General features: G+C 37.4%; 1 protein-coding gene across 1 annotated transcript; it reads right to left on the bottom strand.

The window, feature by feature from the left end:
- Positions 1-499: 499 nt before the first annotated feature.
- LOC106878769 (large ribosomal subunit protein mL38) lies at positions 500-22399 on the bottom strand. The gene is made up of 8 exons (XM_089352181.1): positions 22154-22399; positions 21689-21838; positions 17734-17942; positions 14550-14680; positions 10754-10912; positions 4907-5043; positions 2969-3056; positions 500-751 (listed from the first exon to the last, which is right to left on the bottom strand). The coding sequence occupies exons 1-8, from the start codon at positions 22296-22298 to the stop codon at positions 538-540; spliced, it is 1233 nt and encodes a 410-aa protein (XP_089208307.1). The 5' UTR covers positions 22299-22399; the 3' UTR covers positions 500-537.
- Positions 22400-22479: the final 80 nt, after the last annotated feature.

The raw sequence follows: 22479 nt of genomic DNA, 5'->3' as shown, positions 1-22479 counted from the left end.
GAAATTAATTCCACAAGATAGATAGAAACTAATATATAACAGAACCAAACACATAACCAGATTGATTCTGTAATGGATCAGAATGCATCATATGCTAATGATCCCTCACAAATAACCACATTCTTAAGTGAAGAATATAACAATGCATTTTCCCAACTTATAGTTCACAAAATGATGGTTTGCCAGAGGAAGAGTACCTGGTTTCAGAAAATCTGCTTCAATGATATTTGTGTGAACCATGCAAGTATGTGAAAGTAATTTTTGAAATGTTAAAGCCGATTATGATTGAGGGAAATGTAGTTGCCATGTCACTCTGTGCTTTCGAAGGTCAGCGAAACAAAACAAAGATTTCATACTTGAAATAAAGTAAAAATTGTTGACAGGAAGGGCATTTGGCCAGAAATGCAGACTCAAATAAATATCCATCCAACCTATGCCAGCATGGAAAAACATATAAAACAAATGAAATAAAAAAAAAAAAATGTAAATAAATCTCTAATAAAAATGTTTATAGCATTTATTAAGAAAAAACACATTTCAGTCATTTTTATATAAATCCTTCCATTGATTTTTACCAAGTCTCATATTTGATAGTTTTGACCTATACCATTTTGGATAAGTCAAAGGAACACGGTAACTGTTAGGGTATAATGGTCTTGGAGAGGGTGGCTTGAAGGGAGAGGATGTCTTTAACTTTTCCTTTAATATTTCTTCGTTTATACTTTTACTATCTCTGTAAATATCCAAGTACCTGAAAGGTAAAAGTACATTATATGTCAGACAATTATTATTTTTTTAATTTTATGATCTGGCTCATTTGTGTTTCAGATAAAAACAATACAGCTATTGCAAAATCTTGAAACTCAGTCATCAGTTTTGTCCTTCTTTTAGTACATATGTCAATTGTCCTTATTACATATCACTTATCACTTTATTTTGAAATACAGTCTTTGAAGCACTACCAAGCCTATTCTATATTTTAGATTTATACATCATACTTAGAGAAAGAATCGGCGACGACGACTACCATCATCATCATCATCATCAAAATCATCATCATCATCAAAATCATCATCATCATCATCATCATCGTCGTTTAACGTCCGCTTTCCATGCTAGCATGGGTTGGACGATTTGACTGGGGACTAGTAGACCAGATGGCTACACCAGGCTCCAATCTGATTTGGCAGAGTTTCTACAGCTGGATGCCCTTCCTAACACCAACCACTCCGAGAGTGTAATGGGTGCTTTATGTGTCACCGGCACGAAGGCCAGTCAGGCGGAACTGGCGACGGCCACGCTCAAAATGGTGCATTTTACGTGCCACCTGCACAGGAGCCAGTCCATCGGCACTGGCAACGATCTCGCTTGAATGTCTTTTCACATGCCAGGGAGGCGACGTTGGTAACGATCAACGGCCACGCTCGAAATGGTGTGATACGGCATGCTTACAGCACCTAGGTTTCCCAAGCGGTCACCCATCTAAGTACTAACTAGGCTCGATGTTGCTTAACTTCGGTGATCGGACGAGAACCGGTGCTAAAGAGAAACAAATTTCTGATTTGTATATTTGAAATATGTAAGTAGAAAATTCTACTTAAATATTGTCGGTAGTAGGAAAACTCGAACCACATTATCCAAATGACAACTCCAATGAAATCAGAGTTGTCTTCCTTTGCATGAGTAATCGATATGCAACACTAATTTCTTACTGAATTTCTGATGAGAAAACAAAGAAGGCAAATGACAAAAGCAATTTTAGGTGAAAGATATGTTTCACATAGACTTATGGTGTACTAAATTTAGGAAAGCAATGATAAAGGCTAAAAAAAAAAATATTTTTTTGGTAAAGGTAGAAGCATCCATCATGTAAAAATGTTGTACTCTGCTGTAACATGGGAAACAAGGGAAAATGTGTTCCATGTTAAATAATTCCACACTATAGCAAACGTTCCACAATACCTATATTTTAAGTCAGTCAAAATGTCTCTTTGAAAACCAAATAGCACAAAATATTTTAAATGTAGTTTTAGACCGAGTTTGCTTGAAAGATGTTTAATAAAAATAGTATTATATGTCACAAGACAGAAGTTCATCCTGGAACATTCATTTTTTCCATGCTAACATGAGTTAGATGAATATAATCTTGAGACATTGTTTCAGTGCTGTATACTCTTCTTGTAAACAACCCATACCTGTATTTTAAGATAAGGATTTCTTATTTCACATGTCTTCGAAGGTACAAAGCAAGTGTAGGAATTTTTTCTTGATAGGTGAAATGAAAATATCACTGAGTGCAGCACAGTAACTCTGGAGAAATGCAAATATGAACACATATGCATGCATACACACACACACACAATCAGATTTCATTCAGCTTCTGTCTATGATATTCACTCACAAGGCTTTGACCAGTGTCTATTACATTTGACAGAAGAATTTGAATTATAAATGGTTAAAAATAGTGTGTTACAGACTACATAATCCAATATGTCTCTGCATTTCACGTACATTAATGTCAAACACTACATATCATATGGTGATCCAACAATATTGATTGCAAATAAAGTGACCAAATGCTGAAAAGAAACCAAATCATTAACATCCTCTGTCTTCTATTATAGCCTCAGGCTGTCCAAAGCCTTGTGAGTAGCTTTGGTTGACAGAACCTGAAAGAAGCTTGTGTGTGTGAGAGAGAATTTGTGCCTGCACTTGTCCACCACTACTGCTTGACAACTGGTGTTGGGTTATTTACGACCCTGTAACTTAGCGAGCTGGCAAAAGAAACTGATAAAAGAAGTACCATGCTTAAAAAAAGTATTGTGGTCAATTTGCTCAACTAAAAATTCTTCAAGGCTTCATGGCTGCAGTCTAATGACTGTTTCAATTAAAAGATGAAAGACAAAAGATAAAAGACAGAAAATATATTGCTTTCGTTATTTATCAGTAAAATCACAACAACACTTACTTGTTGAAAGGTTTCTTATGTGGCCATTTTTTCTCTTTTGGATGATATCTGACAGGATAAATAAATTCAAATGATGGTTCGGGCATTTCTAAAAAAGAAAAAAAAAAAAGAATGTCAGACTAAATGGATGAAAATAAGTTAGAGGCTCTATCATTTTCTAATTAATTTCTTACACTTGCTTGATTTTTGATAATTTTTTTTTTTTTCTTCAAAACTGCCCTCTCTCTTTCAATTGACAACCTTTCCCCTCATCAAGGAAATGATGAGCCTAAAGCCTTGTCACAAGCACACAGGTGTTTTTACGTGTCACTAGCATATGGGTGCTTTTCATGTCTCACCAGCACAAGTGCCTCTTACATGTCACTGGCACTGTGCATGACTACAATTTCACCTGACCATCTTTGTTTTCAAGACGAAAGGTGTTCTTCCATAAGGAAAATGCTCAGCCACATACAGTGACAATGACATTCCAAAGGCTGAAGCAGTTTTAATGGGAAACAATGCCCCACCCTCTGTATTTGCTGAACACTGCCTCATCTGATTAACATTTATTCCACAGTCTTAAAAATCCTTTTGACGGAAAAAAATATGAATTTTATAGACAAGGTCAGAACAGTACTGGAGGAGTACTTTTCATCATAGACAAGTGAATTTTGGAAGAGGGGCTTTGCAAGTCTACCAGATAGACGGAAGAGCATTGTAGAAAATGAAGGAGAGTATTAGTTATAAAATCTCAAGAAGAGATAGAGTAGTAACGTATAGTAAACAGTAAAGCCTGTCGCCATATCAAGGTGGCTGTTGAATGTCACTACTAGTTTAACCCCAGGCAGATTCTCCTCCACCAGCTGGTTATCGCTGCAACACTCTGCACCCTTCATATACCATATATTGCCAGCAGGGGGAGCGAACACCACCTACCCTCTAGCAGCTAATAGGACCGCAAAAAGCAGTTAGCGGTAGCAGATTCTAGATATTGCTTTGGTGTGCAGGTACTAACGACTGAAGATGAGGCAAACAGCTTGAAACTGAGTCAGTTTTGCAATCCTGTAAGCTGCTAGAGGGTAGAAGGGGTTCACTCCTCCTCGTAGCAATGTATTTTAGATTAAAAAATAAACTTTGTTCATCTTAATTTTGAAAAATAAAAGAGATATAAAAAAAAAAAGGCATTATTTATGGGATGACCCAATAATATCAAAATATCACTATTATGTTTGACTTTATTACAAATACATCCATATTCTAGCAAGCTTAGAATGTTGAAAGGTAAAGTGGAGCTGGATAATTTTTGAACTCACAACAGAAATGGGTGTAATAAATTTCTACCTATTTTGACCTATTCTAGTCACAGCATTTTGATATAACACAATGACCTCTTTGGTGGTGCAAGAGTATATAAACATCACCAAATGCCCATCAAATGCTTTAATGGAAAAGCACATTGGATAATGCAAATCCAGACACATTATCTAGAATGTAGATGGCATGCCCATGATCCAATCATTCAACAGTCAGTTTTTAGAATGGAATACACAGCAAAAACAGCAGTTAGTTCAGAAAATATGAAAATCCAGAAAAAAAGCAACCCATTTTCAGATCTCTGAACTAATAGGAACTGACAAATTAGGAAGATATTAACAGAACAGAGATTTCTGATGTTCATAACTTTAAGATTTGACAAAAAGAATGAATAAAAACATTTACATGAGTGTATGGAATAACTGACAGAGCATTCAATAAATAAATACCTTATGCTATTTAGATACAGCTATTTATGCTCTGAGTTTAAATGATGACCAGGTTCACTTTATCTTTCATCATTCTGAAATTGCTAGAATAAGTACTGAGAGTGATGCATTCAATTGTACTCTAGAAAGAGTGGTGCTCCAGCATGATCATAGTTCATGTTAAATCAATAAAAGAATGAGAGAAAATACTCACCAAGTATATCATGGAAAACCTGAGTAACACTTTTATCCCATTCACTTTGAAAAAACTGCAAGCTTACAGGAGTCAAATCATCTTCAAATTTTTTGTAGAAATCAAGATTTTTGAATGTTCTTTCTTCAAGGGACTTACTGAAAAAAAACAAAAAACAAAGAAACAAGATAACTCAAAGTACTTTAATACTTTAGGAAACATCATCATTTAATGCTGGCATGGGTTAAACAGCTGGCAAGCCAGAAGACTGCACTGAGTTCCACTGTCTGTTTTGCATGGTTTTCACAGCTGGCTACCTTTTCTAACACCAACCACATTACAGAGTGGACTGGGTGCTTTTAACATGGCACCATCACTAGCAAGGTCTCTATTGGCATAGTTTTCATAGCTGGACACCCTTCCTAATGCCAACCACTTTAGGAATGAAGTTACCAAAAAAGGACTGACAAATAATTTTTGTATTATTTATGATGCATGGTTATATTTTATTGAAAGTCTCTCTAAAATAGTTAACAGTTTCTGTTATATAGATAATGACCAATTTGGCAGTGAAAGAGGGTACCTCAAAGCTTTGTAGACAGAATAAGGAAGAGTTGTAAAATGTCTAGAATGCTATTACCTCAGCTCGCAATAAAAAACATTCTTCTTCACAGGAAAAAGTAGATTGTGTTATGAGTGTATGAAGAGTTATATTGTGTGACAGTGAAACATGCAATCAAAGTAGATGTGTGAAGACTGGAAAGAAATGAAGGTAGCCTCTTGTGGCAGATAGGTAATATAAGAGTGCATGAATAAAAGAGCAGAAATAAGCTGAGAGAAAAACTGGCTACAAGAGAATGAGATGTAGTGACTGAACTCATATGATATTTATGAATGGTAATAGTTTGATAAAGAAGAGCCAAATGGTGATGTAATCAGAAGGAACTTGCAGGATATGATGAGTGAGAAAGACATGGAGGCGGTAGTGAAGGTTGATCACAAGAAAGTTAAACCTCATCAAGGAGATGACAAAGAACCACAAGTGGTAAGATGCTGGAGAAACCCAGTCACACCTATGTAACCATGGAAAATCAGAGGTAACAGGATTTACATTAATTTTATTCCTTCATAATATAACACTGCTTGTAAATCTTCTCTAGAATATTATTTTTAAGTAAATTTATTCTAAAATTATTTTTGTTCATGTCTGTTTTCTACATAACATTCACTCTACATGACTAGGATGGCTTTGAAACTACTGTATTTCAAGCTGATTTCTCTTCCTAGTTTTTAGCATGCAGTTGTGAAATGCTATTTCAAAAAGTGGATGGTATATCATGAAATCATCATCATCATTTAACATCCACTTTCCATGCTGGCATGGGTTGGACGGTTTGACTGAGGACTGGTGACGCAGATGGCTGCACCATGTTCCAATATGATCTGGCCGAGTTTCTACAGCTGGATGCCCCTCCTAACGCCAACCACTCCGAGAGTGTAGAGGATGTTTTTACGTGCCACCGGCACGAGGGCCAGTCAGGCAGTACTGGCAACAACCTCGCTCGGATGTTGTTTTTCATGTGCCAGTAAGGCAACACTGGTAATGATCACACTTGAATGGTGCTTTTTACGTGCCACCAGCATGGGAGTCAGTGAACACTCGGATGGTGCTCTTCGCACTCCACTAGCACAGATGCCATTCATGTGGCGCTGTCATCGAATTTGATTTCAATTTCACTTGCCTCAACAGGTCTTTGCAAGCAGAGTTTAGTGTCCAATGAAGGAAAGGTACGCAAAAGTTGGATGTTTACACCAATGGCATGGGCCATGGGCTATGGTCTCACTTGGCTTGCCGGGTCTTCTCAAGCACAGCGTATTTCCAAAGGTCTCGGTCACTACTCATTGCCTCAGTGATGCCTAATGTTTGAAGGTCGTGTTTCATCACCACATCCCAGGTCTTCCTGTGTCTACCTCTTCCACAGGTTCCCTCAAGCACTAGGGTGTGACACTTTTTCACACAGCTATCCTCATCTATTCTCACCACATGACCATACCAGTGCAGTCGTCTCTCTTGCACACCACATCTGATGCTTCTTAGGTCCAACATTTCTCTCAAGGTATTTACACTCTGTTGAGTATGCACAGACATTACACATGCAGCGGAGCAAACTGGCATCATTCCCTGCAAGTTTACGCATGTCCTCAGCAGTCACAGCCAATGTTTCATTGCCATGTAGCATGGTTGTTCGTACACATGCATCATACAGTCTGCCTTTTACTCTGAGTGAGAGGCCCTTTGTCACCAGCAGAGGTAAGAGCTCTCTGAACTTTGCCCAGGCTATTCTTATTTTAGCAGCTACACTTTCAGAGCATCCACCCCCGCTACTGACTTGGTCACCTAGGTAATGGAAGCTATGAACCATTTTTAGTTTCTCTCCCTGGAATGTGGCAGAAGTTGTTCTCTGCACATTTTCAGTGTTTATTGCTCCTGTGCATCTGCCACATACAAAAACTAACTTCCTAGTTAACCTTCCTTTGATATTCCTGTACTTCTTATGTGTCCATAGCTTACACTGGGTACATCTTATGGAGTTTCTACCTACGCCTTTTCTACCGATCGAGCAGGGCCTTCTACCTGATGGGGTTTGTGGCTTGTCTGCCTTCCTACTTATTAGGATTTTGGTTTAGCTAGGTTGATTCTAAGGCTCTTCAATTCTAATCCCTGCTTCCAGACCTGAAACTTCTCTAGTTCTGATAGTGATGCAGCAATTAGGGCAAGGTCATCAGCATAGAGGAGCTCCCAGGGGTATCCTGTCTTGAATTCCTGTGTTATTGCCTGGAGGACTATGATAAATAGGAGGGGGCTGAGGACTGAACTTTGGTGAACCCCTACCTCTTCCCGGAATTCTTCACTGTACTCGTTGCCAACCCTCACCTTACTGACAGCATCCCTGTACATGGCTTGCACAGCTGTCATTAACCATTCATCTATCCCTAGTATCCTCATTGACCACCAGATAAGGGATGGGGAGACCCTGTCAAAGGTTTTCTCCATGTTAATAAAAGTCAGGTACATATGTTTATCTGAACCACTATTATGAAGGTGTCAGTAGGAATTTTGTGATATTTGATACCATTTAAAAAAAATAACACTATAACAGAGTAACTTGCCAGGAAACTGAAATTCAAAAGGTAAGAGGAGAGACAAATGAAGATTATGCTGATGTGGGCACTATTTTCACTGATTTTGTGACATGTGAGAGATTACTGATGTATAATGCAAAATAGTATCAATCTCCATTGGCTCTATTTGGTATCTCAAGAGAGAAAGAGATTGTGGTGGTCATTTACCGTTTTTTTTTTAATTAATTTTTTTTTTATCAGTAATCTGTAGCTGGAAGTGAGGATAGAGTCAGAGAAGTTGCCCTTTCCTGAAAATGAACCCACTGACAGACTCATTAACACAATAACTTTAAAAAACCCCAAAAACAAGTTTAAAGTGTGTAAAATCAAAACAATAATATTTTACATTAATTTGATATTAACTTAGTCAAGAAATTCTGATATGCAATGAGAGTAAGAGAAATGATATAAAAAGCGGTGAGCTGGCAGAAACGTTTGCACACCGGGCAAAATGCTTAGCAGTCTTTCGTCTGCCGCTATGTTCTGAGTTCAAATTCCGCCGAGGTCGACTTTGCCTTTCATCCTTTCGGGGTTGATTAAATAAGTACCAGTTATGCAGTGGGGTTCAATATAATCGACTTAATCCATTTGTCTGTCCCCTCTGTGTGTAGTCACTTGTGGGCAATAAAGAAATAAGAAATGATATAATTTACCGGTGCAAGCTATGGACACATAAGAGGTGCAGCAACATCAAAGGCAGGTTAACTAGCAAGTTAGTTTTTGTTTGTGGCAGATGTTCAGGTGCAATAAAGACTGCAAACAAACAGGAAACAACTTCTATCTCATTCCAGGGTGAAAAACTAGAGGTAGTCGATAGCTTCCGCTATCTGGGCGACCAAGTTAGTAGTGGGGGTGGGTGCGCTGAAAGTGTAGCTGCTAGAATAAGAATAGCCTGGGCAAAGTTTAGAGAGCTCTTACCCCTGCTGGCGACAAAGGGACTCTCACTCAGAGTAAAAGGCAGACTGTATGACGCATGCGTACGAACAACCATGCTACATGGCAGTGAAACATGGGCTGTAACTGCTGAGGACATACGTAAGCTCGCAAGGAATGAAGCCAGTATGCTCCGTTGGATGTGTAATGTCAATGTGAATACCCGTCAGAGTGTAAGTATCTTGAGAGAAAAGCTGAACATTAGAAGCATCAGTTGTGGCGTGCAAGAGAGACGATTGCGCTGGTATGGACATGTGGTGAGAATGGAGGAGGATAGCTGCGTGAAAAAGTGCCACACCCTAACAGTTGAGGGAACCCGTGGAAGAGGTAGGCCCAGGAAGACCTGGGCTGAGGTGGTGAGGCAAGACCTTCGTACATTGGGCCTCACCGAGGCGATGACTACGGACCGAGACCTTTGGAAATGGGCTGTGCGTGAGAAGACCCGGCAAGCCAAGTAAGATCGTTGCCAGTGCCCCTGGACTGGTTCTTGTGCGGGTGGCACATGAGATGCACCATTTTGAGCGTGGCCGTTGCCAGTACCGCCTGACTGGCTTCTGTAGGATTTTCGAGCGAGATCGTTGCCAGTGCCCCTGGACTGGCTTGTGCGGGTGGCACATAAAAGACACCATTTCGAGCGTGGCCGTTTTCGTGCGGGTGACACGTAAAAGCACCCACTACACTCTCTGAGTGGTTGGCGTTAGGAAGGGCATCCAGCTGTAGAAACTCTGCCAAATCAGACTGGAGCCTGGTGTTGCCATCCGGTTTCACCAGTCCTCAGTCAAATCGTCCAACCCATGCTAGCATGGAAAGCGGACGTTAAACGATGATGATGATGATGATGATGATAGCTCTGCCCTACCTCCATTCTCACTGCCCCATCAAGCTCCCGCACATCTTATTCCCTACACTTGTCACAGTTATCGCTGATATTATTTGCCTACCATAATTACCTGAAAGCAGAATATGCACATCCTATGCACACACTCTTTCTTTCATTACCTTCTTGTTTCCTCCTTCTCCCCATAACCATTTCCATTCTTCAGTGACTGTTTCCAGCCATGCTCTCTCCTCTCTATCAGACTCCATCCTTAGAACCACTTCCATTCCAATGCTCTCTCTCCTCCCTGCTCTACTGCATCCATCCTTACACCAATTACTCCTAATGCCCTCTACTACAGCCACTTCTATATCATTTAACCAGCTCTCCTCACATTCTAATGAAATTTTCCCCCATTACTTCACCTATATTTCCCCACAACACTTAATGTGCTCTGAGGGTATGTCCTGACATATCCACCACAATCTCTCTCACTCTCTCCATCACAATCTTTCCTCTCTCTAACTCTTTCTTTTTCCCATCTTCTCCAACTGGGATAAAAGCATGTATCTCTATTCCTATATTATTTTTTTAACCTCACATCAACTGGCACAAAGCCACCTCCCTCAGTACCACTCCCCCCACCCAGTCGAGGGGACTAAGACAAAGTCCCCTTTTTAGTTACTTGGTGACCCTGCTGGTGTTGGTGCCACATATAAAGAACCCATTCCACTCTCTAAAGTGGTTGTCATTAGGAATGGCATCCAATCATAGAAACCATGCCAAAACAGACAATAGTGCTTGGCATACCCTCCAGCTTGCCAGCCACTGTCAAATTGTCCAATCCATGCCAGCATGGAAAATGGACATTAAATGATGATGATGATTTATTAATATAACAATACATACAAAATATATTAAAATTAAATACATACCAGTTAGGTGGTCTCAATTCTGATGAGAAATCTAATTTTTTGTTTTGTTTATATAAAAGGAACACATATCTATGAAATCCTGTGCCCTTGAGAGGAAATGGGGGAAAATAATTACAGATAACTTCACCATTTTCAATTTGGTCGTTTGGAATATTACCTCTGTTGGAAAAGTAGATCAAAAAATTATTTGAAAGATTAAGAACTTATTTAGTAGAAAGATTACACAACGATTTGAAATAAGAAAATTAAACAAAATTACATTAGTATAATAAATCTAAACAGAATGGTTAAAATATATTTTATACCACTTGGTTGGAAAGTCATTTTGATAATGTCAAAAAGAACAGTTTAAACAAGATTAATGACTACAAAATGAATTCTGTCAATTTGAAAAATCTGAATACAGAATATAAACATTAAATGAACTAAAGAAAGTAAATCAATTTTTCATCATAAAACGATGAAGCTACTAATCTATTTAAACCAGGACAAGATCTTACTGTGAAAAACCATTTTACTTGTTCTTCAAAAACTTTACTATTTGCCCATCAAATGTATGGATGCAGGGAAGACTATATTGGACAAAATAAACTCACTTGAAAAATGAGATTAAATATTCATCATCAACAACTACATGATCCAAAAACTAGACAAATTCCACTAATTGTCCCTTAATGTATCATTCTACCAAACGTATAGAATATATAGTATGATAGAAGAGAAAAAAGGATAAGTAGTGTATAGAGTCATGAAAAGAAATATTTTGCTGAAATTTTTTGTAACAATAAGAAAATTGAAATATTATCACAAATTATTTCGTAACTTAAAACATGTGGATAATTTATGTTATTATATCTAATAACAAATAAATTACTTACATGTCTGCATTAATGGAAAATGCAAAACATCTTTCAAATTAATTGAGAAATGAAGCTATGTCATCTGCTGAAAGAAAGTAGCATGCAATCAAGCCTTATGCATAGCACTCACCAAAACACACGTAAAACCTGACATCACAGATGCATAAATACACATACCATAGTATGTTGTATTGTGTCTAGTGACAGAAAAGACCGGAGCCATGGTGGCATTGCAAGGTACATCTATGAAAATCTAATGCTCCAGATCCTTTTGCCACACTCAAACTCAGTGTGTGACACACTAATTGTACACATAAAACAATTCAATATAGTCATGTGTACTACATATCGCTTACCAGATGCTCCAAATCCTATTTGAAGACTGCTTTGGAAGACAAGAATGCCTTAATAAAACTAGAAGAGCACATCAGTGTACTTCACATGGGAGACTTCGACTTGCCTAATTTAGGATAGCCTGAAGGCCTTCTTCTCTCAGAAATGATTCGATGTGAGCAAAGTCATGTGGAATCCCTGCTCAACCCCACCAACATATAATACTCCAACCAACTAGGGCAAGCAATATACACTTGATCTCTGCTTCTCAAACAATGTGGATCTCATTCATAATGTGGAAGTCACACTGACACTAGTCTCAGATCACAACACGAGAGCTCACCATGTATGGAACAAAGGAACCCACAAATATGCAGCCTATGAGAAGCACCGAAAATCTATCCAATCTGAACCACCATAAAGCAGATTGGAAATCAATTGGGAAAGAGATCACCAAACGGGATTGGTCCCAATGTCTCTCTAAACCAGACATAGACATGAGATTAAAAACTTTTATGTCCATAATGCAAGCCATATGCTACAATATTGTTCCAGAGAGAAGGGCCACTGCACATAAAAACAAGATTCCCAGGGAGAGAAAATTTCTTATGAGACAGTATACAAAGATTGCAAACCTCGACAGAGAACTCAACAGCAGTGAAAAGTCCTGTCTGGAAACAGCACTGCTGGAGGTTAAGATGCATCTGAAATGCTCCCATGAAAAAAGGAGCAAAGAAGTTGTGTTATAAAAAGAAATATAAAATCAAACCGTAAAGCCTTCTTTAAGTACACCAAGGAAACTGCCTTTGTGTGTTGCAAAGTAGGGCTGCTCCTTCAGAAGGATGGTTCCTTCCTGGGAAACCCTATGATGATAGGTGAACTACTGAATAAACAGTTCAAAAGTGTCTTCACCCCATCCTTACAACACATGCAAGTTTATAAATCTGTAAAATTCTTTTCTACTACAGAAGCAGAAAGGGAAGCAATAACAATTGATTACATAGACATCAAAGAAGGGCATGTAATACTGGTAATAGATAATGTAGACAAAAACTCAGCTACTGTCCCTGATAAATTCCCAGCAATCCTTCTCAAGTCATTGAAATGAGCACTTGCAAAATCACTGCAGCTTCTTTTTCAAAGCTTCCTTGCAAATGGTAAATTCCTGGGCAAACCGAAGGAGGCTTTATTCACAAAGGAAGCAGAGCAGATGATAAAAAAACTATAGGCCTATCTCAGTGACCTCACATATTCACGAAGGTCATGGAACGAATAGTCTGAAGGAAATGAATTGCATTCCTTTAAGAGAATGATTTGCTGACCGACACAACTCTTGCAGCACTACGAGTGGGTGCTAAAGCAGCAGCTCAACAACTCAAATATGTATGTGATATATCTGGACTTTGTAAAAAAAAACAAAAAAACTTTTGACTAAGTCAACCCTGGAAGGATATGTCACGAGCTATGCAATCTTGACATAGTGGGGGAAAACTTGGAGAATGGCTACATGACTTACTAAAAGATAGAAATCAAGTAGTGGTGGTCAACAGGGCCAGCTGAAAGGAAATACAAATAATGAGTGGTGCTGTTGTTATTCACAGTGTCTTGGTGCCTTTGCTATTCATGTTCAAAACTCATGTAATAATATCTACACTTTACATAAAGATTTGCATGTCTTTTGTTTATGTGAGTATTGTTTCATTCGTCTATAATAAGTTTGTAAACAAACATGACATTGAAAATAAAACATGACCAAATTGTCACTTTGAAAACAGCTTGAGTGAGCAACAAGGACATAATGTAGTTCAATGTTTGTCTTAAAACAGTGTTGAATACCTGAAAATGAAATCTGGAGTTTGCTACTACCTGTAGCAAGCCAATTCCTGGTAGGAAATGATCAATTTGTACCAAACCAACCGTTGAAGCTGTGAAGAAGCAAATGAACTGAAATCCCCACAGGAATGCCAGAAAAACTATAAAAAAGTTCTTGGTATTTTAAAATCATGAATGCACATGATTTATAAAGAAGATTTAAAGCTAGCTGCATTCAAGAAACAATCCTGGTAATTAATTCCAACAGCTTCCAAGAAGAAACAGCTCAACTGGGGTAAAACCATGTTAGATGAGAGGAAGTGTGTCAGTAAGAAAGTGTTGTCAATATACATATGTATTTATTTTTGGAATATACTTTTAATGTATATAGCTATATATTTTTATTGATTACTCTATATTGTTATCTATCTATATAGTTTTGATATGTTTGATGTATTGAATATACTTTCGTAGAAATTCATGTGTGTTGGGTCTGGGGGCTGGATAAATATAATAAATGAACTTGATTTACCTAACTCTGATTCTTTCTTCTGCGTTATTCTAACACCTCAGGTTTGAATATCCTGAGCACTTCAAAGTGAAGTCTATGCATTGGCGGGAATAATTTTCCTTATAATCATATATATATATATATATATACACATATATTGAAATGTATACACACACACACAATAAAGTAACCTATACACAGTCTGAGAGTAAACACGAATTAAACACCACCGCTAGATATAAAAAGATAACAAAGAAAGTTGAAATAACACAATACTTACATAAACCAATGTAAATATTCCATAGTGTTATCTTGGAGATGTTCATCAGGAGAAGTCAATATCAATGACCAGAAAGAAGAATCTTTTTCCTCAGATGGTAAATTCAGCTTAATGTACGGCACAACAGAAGCCTATTAGATAAGAAGTTACTTGTTAATAATACAAATATCTTTCCAACATATCATTTCTCCATTTGTCACAGTTTACTTATCTCCTTTATGAAGATTTAGCACCCTATGATCAGCATTCACTAGTTCTACTGATGTATTTATAAGTTTTCATCTTCTGCAGATTCCGTCCACTTTAATCACCTGGAATTTCTTTACTCCAATTGGCATCCTCCATACACACCAGCAAAGTCTTCTCTACATCCACAATACATCCAATTTCTCTAATACCCAGTTTTTCTCTCAGTTCATTGATACTAACATTACATATACAGTGGAGCATGATAGGTCTTCATTTCTTTCCAAACTTAGCACATCCTTCATATTTAATATGTATTTAGTTATTGAGCAGCATTCCATTTGAATTGGTAAAAAAAGTTCATAGTTGATGAGGGTATCATGTCCCAACACTTCAGTAGATATTATATCATAGTAGATCTTCATTGCTTTCTTTCTCTTGCATTTGTTTCCCATTATAGCACTTATGGAATTCATTCAATTTTGCTTGTCCAGGACTGTCCATTGAAAAATTATCCTGTGTTCAGTTAGAGTTGTAGTTATGTTGAGGATGTTACCATAGGTGCAAGCATGGCACCTTGGACAAGCATCATACTATAGGCCCCGTCTAAGCAAAGGTTTGTGAGTGGATTTGGTAGATGATAACTTAAAAAGCCCATCATATATGCATGTATATGTATGTGTGTGTGTGTGTGTCTCTCACCACCTGACAACCTGTGTTGGTGTGTTTATGTCACTGTAATGTAGCGGTTCAGCAAAAGACACCAACTGAATAAGTACAAAGCTTATAAAAAATAAGAAGAAGTCCTGGGGTTAATTTATTTGACTAAAATCCTTTAAGTTGGTGCCTTAGCATGGCTGCAAGTCAAGTGACTGAAACAAGTGAAAGACAAATTGTTGGTAAACTCTGCATTCCATTAGTCATGTAGTGTGGGTTTTGACTGTCCTTTCATCAAACATAAGATACTTTCAACTACAGCCAACATAAAGTAGCTGCTTTGTATAATTTGCACATCCCATGCTACACGATTGCTCTTCATGATCTCTTAGCTCTAAGCAGATCTTTAATAAATGTCTTAGCGACAAGCTCGATACTGCATCTTCTGTGACTTCCCTAAAGAATTTGTTTACCATGCGCAATTTGGGAGATCACTTTCCTAACGTATCTATTTTTCACAGCAATGCCATCACAATAACTGGGAATAACAACAATATCCTTTATTTCCTCACATTCAACCAAATTTATAGCTAAATTCCAATTCCTTCCATTGCTTCAACATTTTAATCATGGTTCGGGTTATGGTTACCCTTAGTTATCCTGTGAATCTGTAATTACTGATTCACACTAAAAGTATTTTCATTTTCGCAGTAACATTTTTTATCACTAAAAGCACCATCTGAGTATGGCCGTTGCCAGTGCCACCTGACTGGCTCCCGTGCCAGTGGCACATAAAAAGCACCCACTACACTCTCAGAGTGGTTGGCATTAGGAAGGGCATCCATCTGTAGAAACTTTTGCAAAATCTGATTGGAGCCGGGTGCAGCCTCCTGGCTTGCAATTTCTCAGTCAAATCATCCAACCCATGCCAGCATAGAAAGTGGACATTAAATGACAATGATGATAAATATTGTTTGGATGACAGACTTTGTGTGGTTTCACCTTAATTATAAGTAATGATATTGATAAAATATTTTAAAACCAAACTGTATAATCATGTTATGTTTGAGACACTTAATCTCACTTATAAGAAATGAAACCTTTTAAAATAAATATCAGTAATTTGGTCTCTAACAATGAGGCTAAAATTTTGAAAAATTATTATCATGTTATTAACCTACTTTATGTTAGATATTTAAATATTGAATGAAATGTAAAAAAATTTAGCAGGGTGCAGTGTCAACGACAATACATTAGTTCTAGATACTTATTAACTTGCAAGACAAAGACACCAATTATAATTGGTGTTTTTATCTTGCAAGTTATTTCATGACCCTGTTTCTGCTGGTGCCATGTAAAAAGCACTTGAGCTTGTTTCACCGAAAAAACATTGGTGTTGGTGCCATAAAAAAAAAAAAGCCAATACACTCTGCAAAGTGCTTGGTATTAGAAAGAGCATGCAGCTGTAAAAAGCAAGCCAAAATAGATGACTGAAATTTAGTGCAGTTCTCTAACTTGCCAGCTCCTGTCAAGCCATCCTATCTATATAAGCATAGAAAACAGATGTTAAATGATGATGACAATGGATTGATGATATGTTTAAATCTAAATGTGATTGTGTGAGTATAATGTATATTTGCTCTCCTTGTTCAACAAAATGACATAACATTCTAATTGTCCAACTTCCTACACTAAACAGGAAGTGAAAAAAATTGATACATGATAGTAGTTTAGGTCATTTTTGTTTCTTTTTCTTTTTGTTTGTTACTTGCTGAGGTTGTAGGAGGCAACACCCATATATTGCACATCCCATGGTAATTCTCCAAATAAAGTAAAGCAAAACACCAAAAAATATGTTGGGAAAACTTGTTCTGTGGAATGTTGACAAAGCTCAATGCACTTCTGCATTAGATTTTTATACATTTTTTCAACATACCAATTAAAGATTTGTTTAAATATTACCAAGGATATTAACATTGAATTATTTCCGTCAGATTTTCCCACACTACCATTGTTATCCTATGAAAATAACCTCATTTCAAGATTTAACTGTATGTTACTAATACCAAAGAAAAATAACATTACTCAATCTCTTAACACACAATTCTTGGAATATACCTGTTTCATATTCTTACTGGTTAGCTTTTATTTTAAATTCTTTGAACACTTCAGTTGTTTTTTCCTACATCACTTTGTGTGGGGTAGGAAGGTATTACTGATGGCTTTTCTTTTGGACATTGAGTCAAATGGAAAGGAAGTTTGTCAAAAGCCAAAACATTGACTGTGTTAGATCAAAGCCTATCTAATCACATTTTGAATACATTAAAAAAATATGACTTACTTCAGAAGGGAGAATTTTGTTTCCATTATAGACTATAGTGGTAAATTCTTCATCATAATCATAAAAAACATTCAGTACTGGTTGAGGGTAGAAATGAGCATTATCAAAAAGATCACGGTATATACCATAATGTTTGGTAATCCTATGTACATTATTTGGCCATTGCTCTTTTATTGATTCTTCTTTTACTTTCTCAGGATCAATTTCCACTAAAATAGATGATAAATAATGAAATACAATATTAAGCAACATTTGTGCAACTAAAATTTAAAAAGAAAATAAGAGCTATCTGAAGATGATATTACATTTTAAAAAATGGTGAGGTTAGATTTACAGATATAAGAGCTCATACATGAATTGACATAAGGTTGAATACAGAGGTATAAATTGTAATATAGACCTGTTCAATTATACAATCATGAGGAAAAATTTACAAAGTGTTGATTGAAATGATGGAAATAAAACAAAGTTAACAATCAAAATATGTATTCTTTATTCAAACATAAGACGTTGTGAAAGGTTCTTATTGAAATAAATATTAACAGGATTATCATGTAAAAGTTAGAAACTGTTGAGTTGATACCATCATGTCAGGCACATCCTACTATGTTATAAATGCTTGCACTATAAAATAGTGTAGAGGACACTCAGAAGAATGTTATCATTTTCCCCAGCTATAATATTTTCTCTAAGTGAATATACCAGAACAGTGAATATTTACGATTAAAGCTGAACTGGGGGTTGCCTTAAACACTGGGACTGACATAATGGTAACTGGACAGGCTCAGGAGAGTTGACCAAGTTTGTATTTGTTGAGTTCATCAGGGCTTGGTCAGAAGAGTTATTTGGGGAAAACCCAACAGGAACTTTATCTAATTCACAATTGTTCACTGTTTGATTATTACTGGTCATTTTCAATACCCCGTTGGGAACTTTGTGTGGTCTGTAACTGCATGGTGCTAGATCGCACAGCAATACGTTATTTTCACAATCATCTGGATATTGGATATGGTCATACTGGGGTTTGATTCAATCAATTGATTGTCATCAACCAAAGGATCATATTTTGACTGGCAAATATAATGTCTCAATAAGACAGGATGTGGATTACTCAACTGTGTAGAAATTTATGTCCCATTTAGAGACCGTCTTGCAAAATTGAACATGCTTTTGTTGATGTACAAAATAGGGAGCTGATAATGAAGGCGAACTGGTAAAAGGCCCCCCACCCCAATTTCATGTCAAGTTTTCGGGAGTGACAGGCAAGTTTAATTGCCTTCCAAATTATACCATTATATTGTTTACACTGTCCATTCGTCTTGGTTTATAAGAGCCTGTTTTACTAGTGGCAATATTTTTACTGTGAAGCCATCCTTTCAATTCCTCCGACATGAAACAGTAGTCTGTATCCGATTGCACATAACTAGGCATACTGAATACAGAGAATATTGAGCCAAGACCCTTGATGGTTGTTGGAGTAGTAGTGTCCCCACATGGAATAGCGAAATGGAATCTAGAATATTCATTAACTACTTTTAAAATATATTTGTTACAAGTAGCAGATGGGAGTGGACCTTTAAAATATAAGTTAATTCTGTCTACTGAATGATCTTTTTCCTCAGCTTGTTACTTTATATATATATATATATAGTTGGAATTTACCAAAAAAAAAGCAAAAGATGAAGACAGATGTGTAAACAACAAAAAGGTATATTAGTTTAACACTTGGGAAGTTGAGAAAATCTTTTACATTTCAAGCCTACACTCTTCAACAGAAAGGAACATGAGAAAATAAACATAGAGAGAATATAAAAAAAAAAAATATTTAGTAGCTAGTGGTCAATCATGGTGGTATATATATATATATATATATATATATATAATCATCATCATTGTTTAACATCCATTTTCCATGCTGGCATGGGTTGGACAGTTCGACTGGGATCTGGGAAGCCAGGAGGCTGCCCCAGGCCCCATTCTGATCTGGCAGTGTTTTTACAGCTAGATGCCCTTCCTAACACCAACCAATCGAGAGGATAGTTGGTGCTTTTTACGCGCCACCAGCACACGGGCCAGGGGAGCTGGCATTGACCACAATCAGATAGTGCTATTTATGTGCCACCAGCACAAAAGCCAGTCAAGGTGGCATTGTCATTGGCCACGTTTGGATGGTGCTTTTTATGTGACACCGGCACAGGGGTCACAACTACAATTTCCATTTGATTGTAATTTGATTTGATTTTGATGTTGATGTACTTGATGCCAAAGGTCTCCTCAAGTATCGCATGTCGCTCTACAATCCAAAGTACTTTTGAGTGGGCTGGTTATGTGACACTGGTGTGGTTACAGCTGTGAACTCACTTTATTTGCCGGGTCTTCTCAGTCCCTGCCTCTGTAAGGCCCAACGTTTGAAGGTCATGCTTCACCACCTCATCCCATGTCTTCCTGGTTCTCTCTCTACCCCGAATTCCTTCCACTGTTTGGGAGTGGCACTTCTTCACACAACTCTCCTCATCCATCCGTAGTACATGACCATACCAGCACATACATCTCTCTTGCATGCCACATCCTATGCTTCTTATGTCTAACATTTCTCTCAGGGCGCTCACATTCTGCGGATCATGCCAGCTTCATTTCTTTCGAGCCAACGCATGTCTTCACCACTCACGGCGCATGTTTTACTGCCATGAAGCATGGCAGTTCGCACACATGCATCATACAATCTACCTTTCACTCTGAGCGAGAAGCCCTTTGTTACCAGTTGGGGTACAAGCTTTCTGAACTTTGCCCAGACTATTTTTATTCTAGTGGTAACACTCTCTGAGCATCCACCCCAACAACAGGTAGCGGAAGCTATCAACCACTACTAGTTTCTCCCCCTGGTATGTGATGAAATCTGTTTTCTGAGCACCTGTGGTGTTTATTGCCCCTGTGCATTGGCCGCACATGAAAGCTATCTTCCTTTGATGTTGCTGCATCTCTTATATGTCCATAGCTTACACTGGGTACATCTTATGGCGTTTCTCCATACACCTTTTCTACAGATCGAGCAGGGCCACCTACCTGAAGGGCTGTGCGATGTGTTCGCCTTCCTACTTAATAGAATTTTTTTTCTTTGCAACATTGACTCTAAGGCCCTTCAATTCTAAACTTTGCTTCCACACCTGAAATTTCTTCTCTAGTTCTAGTAGTGATCCTGCTATGAAGGCCAGATCTTCAGCATAGATGAGCTCCCAGGTGCAACCTGTCTTGAATTCCTTTGTTATTGCCTGGAGGACTATGATAAATAGGAGGGGGCTGAGGACTGAATCTTGGTGAACCCCTACCTCTAACAGGAATTCTTCACTGTACTCGTTGCCAACCCTCACCTTACTGACAGCGTCCCTGTATATGGCTTGCACAGCTCTCACTAATCATTCTTCTATCCCTAGTTTCCTCATTGACCACCAGATAAGGGATCGGGGGACCCTATCAAAGGCATTCTCCAAGTCAACAAAAGCTAATATAGGGGTTTATCTTTGGCTAGGTTTTTCTCCTACAGTTGCTGTACCAGGAATATAGCATCAGTGGTGCTTCTACCTGGCATAAAACTGAACTTTATCTCATCTAAGCAGACTCTCTCCTTCAGAATATGTGCCTACCTGTCTATGTGTGCATCATTAAAACTTGAGAACTAACCAACAAATTTCATTCAAGTTTTTCACAATGAAATCCAGTGTTCCATCTGATAGCAGGATATCTCTAGCAGGTGTCTATTATTAACCTCTGTGAGTGGCAGAGAAAAAAGTTCGTTTGATGGACTGTATCTGTCATTAAAAATGACAAGCCTTTTGACACAGTCTCTGATTCGATCCGAGAGGAAAGCAGTTCTGCTGACGGAACATTAATGGTCGAAACTGACGGAAATAATTTTTTTTTTTAACCTACATAAATGTAATACAATGAAAATACTTACATTTCAACAGTCGTGAATCTTGTTCAAGCTTTAATCTTTCAATATTCCATTGCTTTAATCGGTTCTTATTTTTGCAGGTTGCTGAACGCTTTGGTAAAGGTAACCCGATATTTATATCGGGGTTTAATACAGGATCTTTTTTCTTAATCTCTGACAGAAGCACAAATGAAGAGAAAAGAAACTGTAAGTAGCTTCATAGATAAATATCTGCTCAAAAGAAATTAAGTGACACAACAGTCTCGATTACTGCTCCATTTATACCGATAATTTAATAAGATAATAATGAATTGCAGAAATCGTAATTGCAATAAATCAGATATAAATATTGTATTCTTCATTCTTAATTGTTATGATTAAGAATAATTAAAAATAATAAATTATTGAGAGAAAAGAAAAAAATAACCTTTGTTGACATTGTTGATTGAAAACATAATAACGTAAGATCGAGTGAAGTTTTCAATTTACCTTTCATACGATCTTCAAATGTCAATATTGGTTGTGTTGGTCTTGTATATAAAGACGATATTCTGGAAGCAATCGGTGAAAGACGACCAAATAAACGGATTTTCCCCAAATTCTTCCTCAAAGTCGCAGCCATCGTCATTGACATAAGGACAGATAACTCTTGCTAGCTTAAAACATTATTTTAACTTCTTTCATTAGAAATTTCCATAAGGAAGATAATGTTAGTGCCCCTCCTTCTTTTGGGTTCCCCTATCTTGTAGGAAATGTAATGGGTTAGTTAAAAGGTCACCTTTTTTAGCATCTCCATCTATCAATCTTACATTTAT

Source organism: Octopus bimaculoides, chromosome 5, assembly GCF_046866305.1.
Source record: "Octopus bimaculoides isolate indiv1 chromosome 5, ASM4686630v1, whole genome shotgun sequence".
Lineage (NCBI taxonomy): Eukaryota > Metazoa > Mollusca > Cephalopoda > Octopoda > Octopodidae > Octopus > Octopus bimaculoides.
The sequence above is the reverse complement of the archived record's forward strand: the minus strand, read 5'-3'. Positions and strand labels throughout refer to the sequence as shown.

Excerpts from the sequence above, each read along its gene's own strand:
- LOC106878769 (XM_089352181.1), bottom strand. The coding sequence starts at position 22,298 with ATGTCAATGACGATGGCTGCGACTTTGAGGAAGAATTTGGGGAAAATC. Across the intron at positions 14,681-17,733 it reads ACAAAATTCTCCCTTCTGAA|GCTTCTGTTGTGCCGTACAT; the intron begins GTAAGTCATATT and ends CTTATCTAATAG. Across the intron at positions 752-2,968 it reads CATAAGAAACCTTTCAACAA|GTACTTGGATATTTACAGAG; the intron begins GTAAGTGTTGTT and ends TTTACCTTTCAG.